General features: G+C 44.2%; 1 protein-coding gene across 2 annotated transcripts in view; it reads right to left on the minus strand.

Annotated features, from left to right (window-relative positions):
• The window catches only part of LOC118317354 (ephrin type-B receptor 2-like), a 48,979-nt gene that overhangs the window by 10,112 nt on the left and 26,176 nt on the right, over window positions 1–12,691 (minus strand). The window contains exons 6-16 of one of the 2 annotated variants that reach the window (XM_035645977.2): window positions 11,875–12,210; window positions 11,615–11,739; window positions 11,292–11,454; window positions 8,952–9,060; window positions 8,515–8,579; window positions 7,046–7,168; window positions 4,566–4,813; window positions 4,246–4,461; window positions 3,754–3,903; window positions 319–512; window positions 62–217 (exon numbers count right to left, since the gene is read on the minus strand). In XM_035645977.2, coding sequence (XP_035501870.1) covers window positions 62–217; window positions 319–512; window positions 3,754–3,903; window positions 4,246–4,461; window positions 4,566–4,813; window positions 7,046–7,168; window positions 8,515–8,579; window positions 8,952–9,060; window positions 11,292–11,454; window positions 11,615–11,739; window positions 11,875–12,210 — 1,885 coding nt within the window. Of the gene's footprint in view, window positions 1–61; window positions 218–318; window positions 513–3,753; window positions 3,904–4,245; window positions 4,462–4,565; window positions 4,814–7,045; window positions 7,169–8,514; window positions 8,580–8,951; window positions 9,061–9,990; window positions 11,125–11,291; window positions 11,455–11,614; window positions 11,740–11,874; window positions 12,211–12,691 lie in introns of those variants that run through there. The other variant, XM_035645978.2, reaches the window with a different exon arrangement.

Here is a 12,691-nt window from a genome sequence, read left to right on the forward strand (position 1 = left end):
GACAATGAAGAAACAACAATTGGTCATTGCATTGGGGATATTCCAAACATATTCTACATACTCAGTGGTCATTTGAGACACCAAATCAAAGTTGATGAAGCCCTCATTGACAAAGTTGTCCTTGTACTGGCCCATCTTGATGGCGTCCAGCCACTCGTCCACTGTGCTGAAGGACGAGAAGTCTGGAGTGTTGCGATCGAGCAGAGGTAAGTGAACGCTGGTGGAGATGCAGGAGACAAAAGAAGAAGATCAGTGTCAGTCAGGAGGTCTGTGAGCTCCGTCCTCACTGTGAACTGATGACCGTCCTGGCTGCCGTACCTCGATGACAGTGGCGTTGTGGCCTTCAGGCTGTTGGGGTTGCGGATCATCTTGTCCAAGGTGCTGACAATCTGACTGAACTTGGGCCGGTTGTTCCGATCTTTCTGCCAGCAGTCCAGCATCAGCTGATGCAGTGCACTGGGACAGTCCATTGGGGGTGGCAACCTGTAGTCCTGCTCTATGGCATTGATAACCTACAGAAATTTATATTTAATACAATTCAGTTCAATTTTATTTGTACAGTGCCAAATCACAACATACATTATCTCAGGGCTCTTTGAATATATATTACAGATTAGATGAAAACTAACGTGGAGTATTTGAACACTAGAAATGTAAGCCTGTACTGTTAGTACAGTACAGGAGTACACTCAACAGATGCAGCGAAGAGAAATGAATCCACTTCATGCTTTCTGGATTTGTTTGTTTTGCTACTTCAAGTGATTTCCCTTCTGGTAAACCTTGAGCGAATCTAGCTTTTTGAGTACTTAGTACTTTTTGAGTTTCTAGTCAAATCATTTTTGTGTTGTTTTTTGCCTGACCTCCAGTGTTTTTCCCCTTCCTGCATGCTGCCTAACACTTGTCTGTGCAGCCTGCCCACCACCGCCTCCAAGCACGGTCACAGTTCTACTTCAACATAATCAATACAAGTCCTGAAAACTCCAAGCAGCTTTTTTCTACTATAAATCATCTCCTCAAGCCTCAAACTCTCTCACTGTTTTACCACAGAAGAGCAGTGCAATAACTTCATCATCTTCTTCAGGAAAAAAGTCGACAACATCCGCTCTCTTCTCTTCAGCTCTCCTGCTCTGTCAGTCCCTACTGCCGACCCACTTCCTGAGATTTTTCAGCCTCTCTGTGCTCTAAGTCCCCTAATCACCCAAGTCATCAACCACTCACTCCAGGCTGGATATGTTCAATCTGATCTCAAAACTGCTGTCATCAGACCCCTCCTCAAAAAACCCACCTTAGACCCAGAAATCCTCGCCCACTACAGGCCCATTTCCAACCTCCCATTTCTGTCCAAAGTGCTGGAAAAAGTAGTCGCCGCACATCTTCAGGACCACCTAAATTCTCACTCCCTATTTGAGAAGTTCCAGGCTTCCGTTCCGCCCACAGCACCGAAACAGCCCTGGTCAGGGTCACAAACCACCTGCTGATGGCGGCTGACACTGAATCTCCATCGCTCCTCATCCTTCTGGATCTGTCTGCAGCTTTCGACACAGTTGACAATTACATCCTCCTTCAGTGCCTCCAACACACCATCTGACTCTCTGACTCCGCCCTGAGCTGGTTCCAGGCCTACCTTTCTGGAAGAACAGAATATGTCTCCTTGAGAGGAGCAAAATCGCAAACACTCACTGTCACTTGTGGAGTCCCCCAAGGGTCAGTTCTCGGCCCCACTCTGTTCACCCTCTACACTCTTCCCCTTGGCCGCATCTTCAGCGGCCAGCATGGAATGATATTCCATGCTGGCCGTTTGCTCACTAGCCAGCATGGAATGATATTCCATGCTGGCCACACACAGCACTACATAAAAAACGATCCTATCTTATCTGCAGCCTCACTGTCATGGTCATCAACACTGAGCTCCTGCCTTGAGGAGACAAAGGAGTGGATGACTTCCTACAGCTTAATAGTTGCAAAACAGAAGCTATTTTAGTTGGCACACCACACCAGGTCCAGTTATCCCCCATAACCCAAATCACCTTCTCTGGTCAAAATATCTCCCTAACATCAACAGTCACCAACCTGGGTGTAAGATTTGACCCTCATCTTACATTTGACACCCACGTTAAACATCTGTGCAAGACCTCCTTCTGGAAAAGCAGGAACATTGCCAAACTCCGTCCCACACTCTGTCTGTCAGATGCCGAAAACCTTGTCCACACCTTAATCTCCTCAAGGCTGGACTACTGCAACGCTCTCCTCATCAGGACTCATGGCAAGAGCATTCAAAAGCTTCAATATGTCCAAAACAGCGCCGCTAGGATCCTGATGAGGATACGAAAATATGACCACATCACACCCGTCCATCACTCACTCCACTGGCTTCCTGTCTCTTTCAGGATTGATTACAAAATCTTCCTACTCACCTATCAGTGCATCCATGGCAATGCCCCTCCCTACCTGAAAGATCTAGTCTCACCACAAACCTCTTCACCCAACCTCCTCTCCGGAAACAAAACCTTCACCCTTCACCCCTCCAGAACCAGGCTGCGCACCATGGGGGTTCAAACCTTCTGTTCAGCCGCTCCTCGCCTGTAGAGTTCCCTTCCAGACCACCTGAGGGCTCCACAAAGCACTCTCTCTTCTAAGAAGGGCCTGAAAACCTTTCTTTTGAAACATGCATTCCTCTAAGTTTTTGTACTTTTTCTTTCACAAATGTTTTTTCTTTTTTAACCTTCTTTTATCTTGTTTCTACTCTGTAGCACTTTGAGATTGCTTTTAGCAATGAAAAGTGCTCTATAAATTCAATTTATTATTATTCTTATTATTATCTTCCCAATTGTTCTGAACAAATCATCTTGACCTTTCACATTGGTCTACTGACTCTGCGTCTGGGTCCAACAAAAACACACACCTTTCACAGATTGTTGGCCAAACCAGGTCATCTTCAGCGGGACTCTTTTTTAAATTGTGTAGTGCAGAGGTAGTTCTGGGGTTGGAAATGTGGAGTTGCAAGGTATAGTTTGCTCACTAGTCACCCCTGCATTCATAAGACACTTGGTTTTGTTCAGCATGGTGTTACAGCTGGGATCAAACCTGTTGTCTCGGGGGTACGTCTGTACTTCTACACATCCATCAAATTCAGTTACTAGATCAAATTAGTAAAGAAGACAATTGGAGGATTTCTGACAGAACTAGGTCAGCAGTACCCCTGCTTGTGGAACATAACCTGCACCTGTCTCTGTACTGGGCAAACTAAATGATTCTGTATTTTACACAATGATCAATCAATCATTTGAGTTACCTCAAATATTTTTTATTTATTAAAAAATGTAATGTAGCAAAATTTTTGTATTTAAATTAATTAAGAATTAAAATTGGATTTTCACTTTTTATGACAAATGTAATTATCTTATCCAATTTCATTTCAATTTTGTTTGAGTATAGTATATAGTATAGTTCCTTAATTGTGCAACTTGAATCCAATTACTTCATGAATTAAAATATGAAATTAATTATATTTAATTTATTTTTAATTAATTAAAAATTGCTGTGGCAACTATACTGGCTGGCCTAGTATGGGACTGAGCAAAAGTAACAATTCACAGTACCTCTGCTTATTGAATATGCTTACAGAAAGTACAAAAAGTGTGTTAAATATGTACTACTCAGAATATTAGAAAACAAACAAATCATCACAGACAGCTCTTCATCTTTCTATGACATTTCACAGTGATATGTTCTAAAATAAAATACTTCACTCACATCTTGATTGCTCATGTCCCAGTAGGGCCTCTCGCCATATGACATCACCTCCCACATCACGATGCCATAGCTCCAACAATCACTGGAGCAGGTGAACTTCCTGTACTGAATGGCCTCTGGAGCTGTCCACCGAATAGGGATCTTTCCTCCCTGGGGAAAACAAGTGTGGAGGTCACCAGTGGTGCAAGTCCTCCAGCGAAACAACCAGCACCTAACCTGTTTTTAGATATTTACTTAAAACATATTCTTATAGGAAAGCCTTTTGTTGCCTGTTTAACTGATATTAACTTGTTAAGATTCATGACTGCATATTATGTATCTGAATCTATACATTTGTGCTCTTTACCCAGTTAAAGCTGATCTCTGTCGTCCGTTTCTAGGCTGCCAGTCAGTTTATAACACACCAAGAACACAGCTCACTCTGGGGTCCTGGGTGTTTAAACTTGAAGATGGTAAGAGAATACATTTTGTGAGACTGTGATTCAGACTCACCAGAGCGCTGGTATACGTGGGGTCTGAAGTATCATCCTCAAGGAAGCGTGACAGACCGAAATCAGACACTTTGCACACCAAGTTGCTGTTGACCAGGATGTTCCTGGCTGCCAGATCTCGATGGACGTAGTTCATGTCACACAGGTATTTCATTCCCGCTGCAATGCCTCTCAGCATTCCCACCAGCTGGATCACTGTGAACTGCCCGTCATTTTGCTTCAAGAAAAAAACAAAACATCAACTTTGTGTTACATCATGAAAAATGCAAATGAATGGAAGAGCATATCACAATCAGCGCCTGGGAGGGAACTCTCCTTTACCCTGAGGAAGGAATCGAGGGATCCATTCTCCATGAACTCAGTAATGATCATCACAGGGCTGCTCTTGGTCACCACCCCCTCCAGATGGATGATGTTGGGATGGTCGAACTGGCCCATGATCGACGCCTCACTCAGGAAGTCCCGTCTCTGGCGTTCAGTGTAGCCTGCCTTTAGAGTCTTAATAGCCACCAGGATCTCTCTCTTCCCAGGCTGACGGAAGTTTCCACTACACACCTCCCCAAACTCTCCTGACAGGAAGGCAACAGCAGTCAGTGGAACAGAGAGTGAACAACCCAAAGACCTTGCTGAGAGCACAAAGGGTGGAGGGGTTGTGGCTGTGAGTGTGGCATTTGTTTAATAATTGTGCACATCAAGTTCAACCATCAACAGATATTAATAAAACTTGTATGTTCAAGAGGTGTTGCAGGATGTTGTCTGTGAGTTGAATCAGTTTTCCTTAAAGGCATCTTGAGTTCTGAGCTCACTTGAACTCAACATTATGACACTTTGGTACGTTCATTTTGACCACTGGGTATTGAGGTATATATTTTAGGTATTTGTGGACCCTGATAAACCTGTTCCCAATCATTGCATGAAGACATAAACCAACATTTATGGTAGAAAGAAAAATGCTAAACTAATCATGGCCGATATATGGCTGAAATAAACGTTGTCCCACAAAGATACTTTCTTTGGTGGTGGCCATGGTTTATGACCAATCTTGCTAATTTATAAGGAATGTGTATCCTAATCCCCAAAGGCTCAAAGGTCATTCATTTATTCATTATGTATTCAGTTGCGTTTTTCATTGAAGTCTAACAAGCTAGAAATCCTTCACGATGGCTTTTACTGTTGCAGAGGTATTTGTGGTGCGGCAGCACCAATCTTTCCATTAGGGATTACAACCCTCACAAACACAGATTGGTTCTAATTATAGATTTATATATTTGTTCATTTGGATGATGTAAGATGACAACTTGGACTTTGGTCACAAGGATAAATCCAAAAACCTCTTCCAGTTTAAAAGAATGCTCTTGGTAAACGGAATGCACCCCTCCCTTTGTACAAAAATTAAGGTAAAAACTGTCCGAGACACGTTGCACGCTTGCGCCCTAATGATTAACCAGTAGAGCCACATGATCACGTTCCACTGAATGGAGGCGCAGACCTTTTGTTCCTATGTCTGTGAAAATGCTGCTATGTCTGTGAAATTTTAAAGGGCCCATATTATGCCCCCTTTTACACAAGTTACTTTGGTTTTCAGGTGTGTGCACTACATGTCTTTGCCATTCCATGTCAAAACACCTCAAGGATCAAGCCACACAGCACCCTCCTCTTTCTGTACAAACAGCCCTGTGAGACTATGGTCGATTCCAGCGCTTTCCTGCTCACTCCTCGCCCCCCTCCCTTTGTGTTCCGCCTCCCTCCGCCTCACTCCTCCCCGGGTCTGCTGCCCAACTACGGCGTTGCGCTGCCATGACAACAGTCGCACGTAACAAGGCACATACACAACGTAGAGACCCAGGAGGCACAGAACACGTTCTCCATAATTACACACAGAGCACAAGGGGCTGGGCGATAGAACGTTAACGACATCCTGACTGGCGGAGCTCGCGGCAGGCCTAGCTACGCCGGTAGCCGCGAGGCGGTGCCGGTAGCCAGTAGCCGCGAGCTCCGCCGGCAGCCGCGAGCTCCGCCGGCCGGCCGCGAGTCTAGCTTGGCTATGCCCGCAGTCGTCGTTCGCTTGCGGGGAGAAAATTATGGCATAGACGCGATCTGTTTTTCCGCACATCAAGGGGGGAGGTTCTGCTCAGGTTGGGGGCGTGGTTGCCCCAGTAGCAGGAGTCAACTTAAGGAATGGCTCGTTTACAGACCATTTGCAAGGCCAACCCAAAAAAACGAAACAAAAACTCATTGTTTTCTTTTCATTCTCCCTGGGCTGGCAGACACCCCAGATAACCAAATATACGTGGAGGCAGGCTGAAAAGGTGCCTGGAGCATAATATGGTCCCTTTAATAAATAATATTTATTATAATTCTAATGTGGAGCTTTGTTGATGACTTCATTTGAGCATTTGTTACAGTTGGAAAGAAACTGAGAGCTAATTTATAATCGATGAGGCTTTAAGCTCCGTGTAAATGTGAACACCTCATGTACATTTGGGTTCCATTAAGATATACTGGAAAAAGACTTGGTCTTTTCTTATTTACAAATCTGAACCAAATCTGATCAAAAAGCCACTGTGCGGCTTAATCCAATTGAAGGGGACTGTTTGGCCTGTTTGGTTTCTGTTTCGTTTCCATCTATTTTCTGACCCTGACAGGAAAGATACAGTTACAGTGGTTTTATCTGGTCAGACAGTAATGTGAATGTGGCATGGCATACCCTGATGCACTAAATGTTGCACTGCTGAAGTCCTCACCTGTCTCCTCTGAAAACTGAAATGATTGAACCCTTTTCATGCATTATTCTCCTTTACCTGCACCAATCACTTGTTCAATCTTGACACAGGAAATGTCGATCTCCTTGGCAAACTCTCTGACGGCTTCATTCGGGTCCTCATATGTGAAGGGGTCAATGTATATCTTCATTCCGGGTGACACTTCAACAGAAAGAAGACACAACACCAGCTACTGTATATACAAAAGTTTTATAACACTTAAATCCGGCTCGACTTCATTCTGTATGTTCTCTCCTCTGTGGTGATGATTTGTTGAATACAAAAGTAATGGCAACTTCTGTTACTGTATGTTGACACAGTTCACATCTGCAGAAGGGCTCAACAACACATTCAAATACACGAGAAGCAAAAATGAGCACGTAGGAAGGAAAACGTTAGAGATCTATACCTACTGATCGAGACACGAAATGTCTGTTCTTACTTCACACACTAAGAGGTGAAAGGTTGAAGAAGTGAAAAGGGTATTTTTGTTAAATCTGAGAAGGGGAGAGTTCCATGTCCATTCCGCGAGTTTCTTGGGCTTCAAAATCGAGCGGGGCAGTCTGAAATCAGACCCTGCCGAAATTCAGGCAGGGGCTGAATGGTCAGTTCCTACTACGTGGAAGCAACACCGAAGGTCACTGTAATCCTGACTATAATTGATGTCTTTTCTCAAGCTGTACACTTTGTTCCCCCGTCTAAACTCCCCTGGAGACCGCAGACCTACTTGTTCCTCGTGTTCGGGCTTCGTGGCAGACAATTACCACGGACCAAATACTCCCTCACCTTCTCGGCCACAGGTATGTCCCCCTCCATGGCTGCATCTCCTAGTTTTAAACCCCCGTTATTCCCTTTAACGCAGAGCAGCACGCAACCAACACCTCACTGGCTGCCACCAAACTCCTGCTCACAACTGTCAACTCAGCCAGAAGCTTCCTGGACGTCCAATGTCGGGGTAGGGGTTTCCAGTTTTTGGTGGACTGGGAGGGATATGGACCACACCCTATTGACTTCTATTGAGAACAGCCAGAGAAGCTTGATGCCTAGAGGGCGCCCCTGTTGTAGACTCTGTTATTCAGACAATGGTTCTTTTTGCTTGATGCTCATCAGCCTTTTTTCTCTCTGCTTCAGAAACCCTCTGCCAGCCAGTCCAAGCCTGGCGCCGCTGCCGATCGCTACCCGACTCCCCCCTGCTCCTCAACATCTCATCCCTCAGTCCTCATCCCCTTTCACCGAAAAAATTTACTAAAACTTGTAATTCTTCTCCTCAGTCTGCTGTCAGCATTCTGGGTCCAAAGACTAGCTCAGCCCTAACAACCTTGGATTAGTTTTAAGCAGTTTACCACTTTTGTACATTGAAGGTTTTTCACCAGACTTCAGCTGCTTAGATTTGAATAAAACTGGAGAAATTCACGTTGTAAAAAGTTTTGACCGGTAGTGTATTCTCCCGAAACAAAATGACACATTACAGACAAACATACATACAGTGCATAGTAAAAAGTACTTACTGTGGCCACTGGTGTAATGTTGGAGTTTGTCTGTGTACTCTGATTCAGGTCTGTCTGAACTTCTCCTGCTGGAGACAAACACACAGCTCCATGAAATGAGCCATTCCATCAACTCGATGAAAAGCTAGTGGTCTGAGCTCCATTATTTTATGACAGTGATGTTTGACAGAGTGAAGTGTGGAGCTCTTTCTATGGCTATGTATGAGATGAGCACATGAACAGATTTAAAGAAGATCAACATGATCTGCTTGTTCAGCTATCCATTCACCCATTTATGTTTTTACTTCTTTGTTTCTGGCACAATTAGTATGTGGTTGAGTTGACTCTAGGTAAGTCTTATGAACAGTTGGCAGTGTAAATAAACCATCACTCAGTGTTATTTATTGGACAGCACACAAATATATATTATTCCATGTCCTGTTATTCCACTGACTCACCTGTGGCAGACGATTATGAAGACAGTGACAGCAATGATGAAAACAACCCCTGCAACAGCTGATCCTATTATGAGAGGGAGCTTCTCCTGGATGCTGAAGTTATATTCCTCTACAGGTCAAAAGAAAGAAGAACCAGAGCGTGGGATTTAGAAAGCGGACTCCGCCCATGGTGTGATCACCTGCAGAGTATTGAAGTGGATATTTGTGAAAGGCTTTTCCCCCCATTCTGTAAAAAAATATAGAGTTTTTTCAATGTTCCTGAAAGGATTTTGCACCCCTTCTAAATTAATCAACTGAATTCAGTTAATTCAATTTTATTGTAAAGCACCAAGCACTAAACATTTTAATTGGCAACTGTGGAGAAAAAAAAACTCCCTTTTAACAGGAAGAAATCTCTAACAGAACAAGACTAAGTTGAGAGCAGAACATCTGCCTCAACCGGTTGGTGAGAGGAGAGAGAGAGAGAGAGAGATGCATGATGGGAGTTCGGCCTATAGCAGCGTCACTTAGAGATGGTTCAGTAAACACCTGAGCAGCTCGAACGTTATTCTTTATCAAGAGGAAGGTTTTAGAGATGTGGTCTGTCTCCCTGGTTCCAGAGGAGAGGAGCCTGGTGTTTGAAGGCTCTGACTCACGTTCTACTTTCACACACTCTGGAACCAAAAGTAATCCTGAGTTTACTGAGACAAGTGATGATTGATTATTAAGGGCTTTGTAGGTGAGGAGCAGGATTTTGAATTCTATTCTGAATTTTAAAGGGACTCAATGCAAACATGCTAATAGAGGAGGAATATTATCTCCGATATTAATATTAATGTTCACATTCCCAAAAGCACAGGCCAAGGAGGAGGGGTTGCATCGACATTCCACTCCAACTTATTAATCAACCCTTGACCTAAACTTTAGTATAACTAATTTGAAAGCTTTATTCTAGGTCTCTCAAAACCAAACAAAACTGGAAAAAGCTTCTTCCTTTCAAATGTTATTTATTGGAGGTTATTGACAGGAGTATACATATATAACCTGTATAACTCGGGTGTACATTGAAAATGCTTGGTTATAATAGAAAAAACTGTTTAGCATGAGGCGATCTCCAGGCCTACGGCGGGAGGTGGGGGAGGAGTTGGACCTGGTTCCATGTTCGTCTGCATCATTAGGTAAAAATACCGGATTGCGGTGTTGAAAAGGGAAACAGAGCATTTTGTCACAGACCCCCGACTGACAATACAAGTGTGCAGTTGAGTACTCATCAACACTCACCAGCAAGGTATTTCATTCTTCCCATTCACGCTTGTATTTCTATAAACACCTTTGCTTCTCCGGTGGAGCAGTGTTTGGAGCCATGCATTCTGCGAAAACCCGCCCAACTATGTCTCTGATTGGCTCTGTGTCTAAACCTAACCCATCCGACCTAGGAAGGCAACGAGTACTAGCCAATCAGAGGCAGAGTAGGGCTGTCTTCGTGCAATGTGTGTGGTCTCTTTGAATGTCTGAAGATATGCACATTACATTGAACAGCAACACCTCTCTCCATCCTTGAGAGACGTCAACAGGCTGTTCAAGAGACAGAACCAGACTCTGTCTCACCTTCCACCCTGAAGCACTGTGCTGATCAGCTGTCTGCAGTGTCCACCTCACTGGAGGTGTCATGTACCAGCCTGCTTCAAAACGTCCACCATCATCCCCACCAAGGATCACAGGACTTAATGATTACAGAGCCGTCGCCCTGACCTCTGTAGTCATGAAGACTTTTGAGCGCCTGGTACTGTCACACCTCAAATCCACCACAGACCCTCACTTGGACCTTGCAGTTCGCCTACGGATCCAACAGGTCTGTAGACGATGCTGTAAACATTGCTCCCAACTTCATCCTCCAGCACCTGGACTCCCCAGGAACCTACTCCAGGATCCCGTTTGTTGATTACAGCTCTGCTCTTTACACCACCATCCCAGCACTGCTGAAAGACAGTGTGCCTTACTCCATCTGCAGGTGGATCACAGACTTCCTGTGGGACAGGAGGCAGCATGTGATGTCTCTGACTCCCGGACCGCCAACATCGACTTCCCCCAAGGCTGTGTTCCTTCTCCACTTCTCTTCTCTCCCTGTACACCAAGCGCTGCACCTCCAGTCATCAGGGCCGTCAAAAGTTTGCGGACTACACCATCCTCATCTCTGGTGGAGATGAGAGGCAATCTAAGATTGACACTTCGCCATGTTGACTGGTGGAAGCGGGGATTGAACCATCGACCTTCCTGAGCCCATTGTATGTTGTAATTTGGCGATATACAAATAAAACAGAATTTAATTGAAATGGATTAAAATCTAATTGTCAATCCTACCTTCAGTCATCGTTTGGAAGTGCATTTTGCCACTAAAGCGTCCAAATCCAGCAACAGTCCGAGCTCGGACCTGAAAGATGTAGATAGTTCCAGGCTTCAAGTTCCGTATGACTGCATTGTTGGTCTGACTCCTTGTTAGGGATGAGTTCCACTCTGCCTGGTTCTGAAACACATTCATCACAACAAGTTATAGACCTAAAATTACTCAGACAAATGCCATCTCATAATTATTTCCTGAAAGCATCTATATAAAAAACTATAATAGAGTCACTATAAAAGTAAAACTGTCACAGTCAAATGTGGGAGAAACGTGGATCATGTACCTTCTCATAGTACTGCAGTTCATAGTCGAGGATCACTCCATTGGGCTGATCAGGCTGGGACCAGGACAGTGTTATGCTGTTAGTGGTCCTGCTGACCTGGTGGATAATGGACACTGCTGATGGTGCTGAGGACAAAATAGGGTGTGAGAGGCTGTAGAGAAAATCCTGACCGGCACACAAGCTACTCATGGTCACTCATCAAATGATTTAGCGGTCATTAAAGCCAAGTTATCCCTTGCAAAACTTTGGGTTAGCCTCACCAGCCTGGTTGGTGGTGATGTTGACATATGTGTACTGTGGGGAATAAGGACTCTGGTCAGACACTCCGTTGACAGCTTGTATTTCGAACGTGTACTGTGTATGGGCCAGCAGGTCGTTGATGTGGACGGACGTGTCAGTCAGTCCCAGCTGACGTGGAACAAACTGCACGTTGTCTCCACAGCGGGTGCAGCCACCCCGGCCGCTGCCACAGCTCTTACATATGATGTTGTAGACAACATCTTCTCTGCCACCAGCCTCCTGTGGCGGGCTCCACTCCAGCCTCAAAGACGTCTCATTCACTATGGAGATGACATTTTTTGGAGCGGATGGAACAGCTGGAGGAGAAAGAAAAACTACAATTACAAAAGTAATATACTACAAAAAGCACTTTCCACTTTCCCTAACCTGCCCCCCTTGTTTGGCTTCATTTTCAGACCTCTGCCATTCATTTTATCCCTAAATTTACACAATACATGCAAGAATATAAGAAAATCTGAAATAGAACTCACATCACCATTTTCCTCTTTTGATGAAGTCTAAGTTTCTGCAGTTTGGACTATTACAACATTTGGCTATTTAGTACAGAAGAACAGAGAGTGTATTCAATCATTTTCATGCTTTATTTATATGCTAACTACAGTAAAAAGGTTAAATCGTAATATAATCATTTCCCATTATTTCCAAAATCTTTTATATTTAAATAAAACATTTTGTGATCTTAATATCACGGCCAAGTGTTCCTTGTGCCTCCCCTTCCATGGTCAGTTCTTGTGTGTGTGTGTGAGTGTGTGTGTCTGTGAGAATTTCTGCCTCCCC

This window comes from Scophthalmus maximus, chromosome 3 (assembly GCF_022379125.1).
Source record: "Scophthalmus maximus strain ysfricsl-2021 chromosome 3, ASM2237912v1, whole genome shotgun sequence".
Classification (NCBI taxonomy): Eukaryota; Metazoa; Chordata; class Actinopteri; order Pleuronectiformes; family Scophthalmidae; genus Scophthalmus; species Scophthalmus maximus.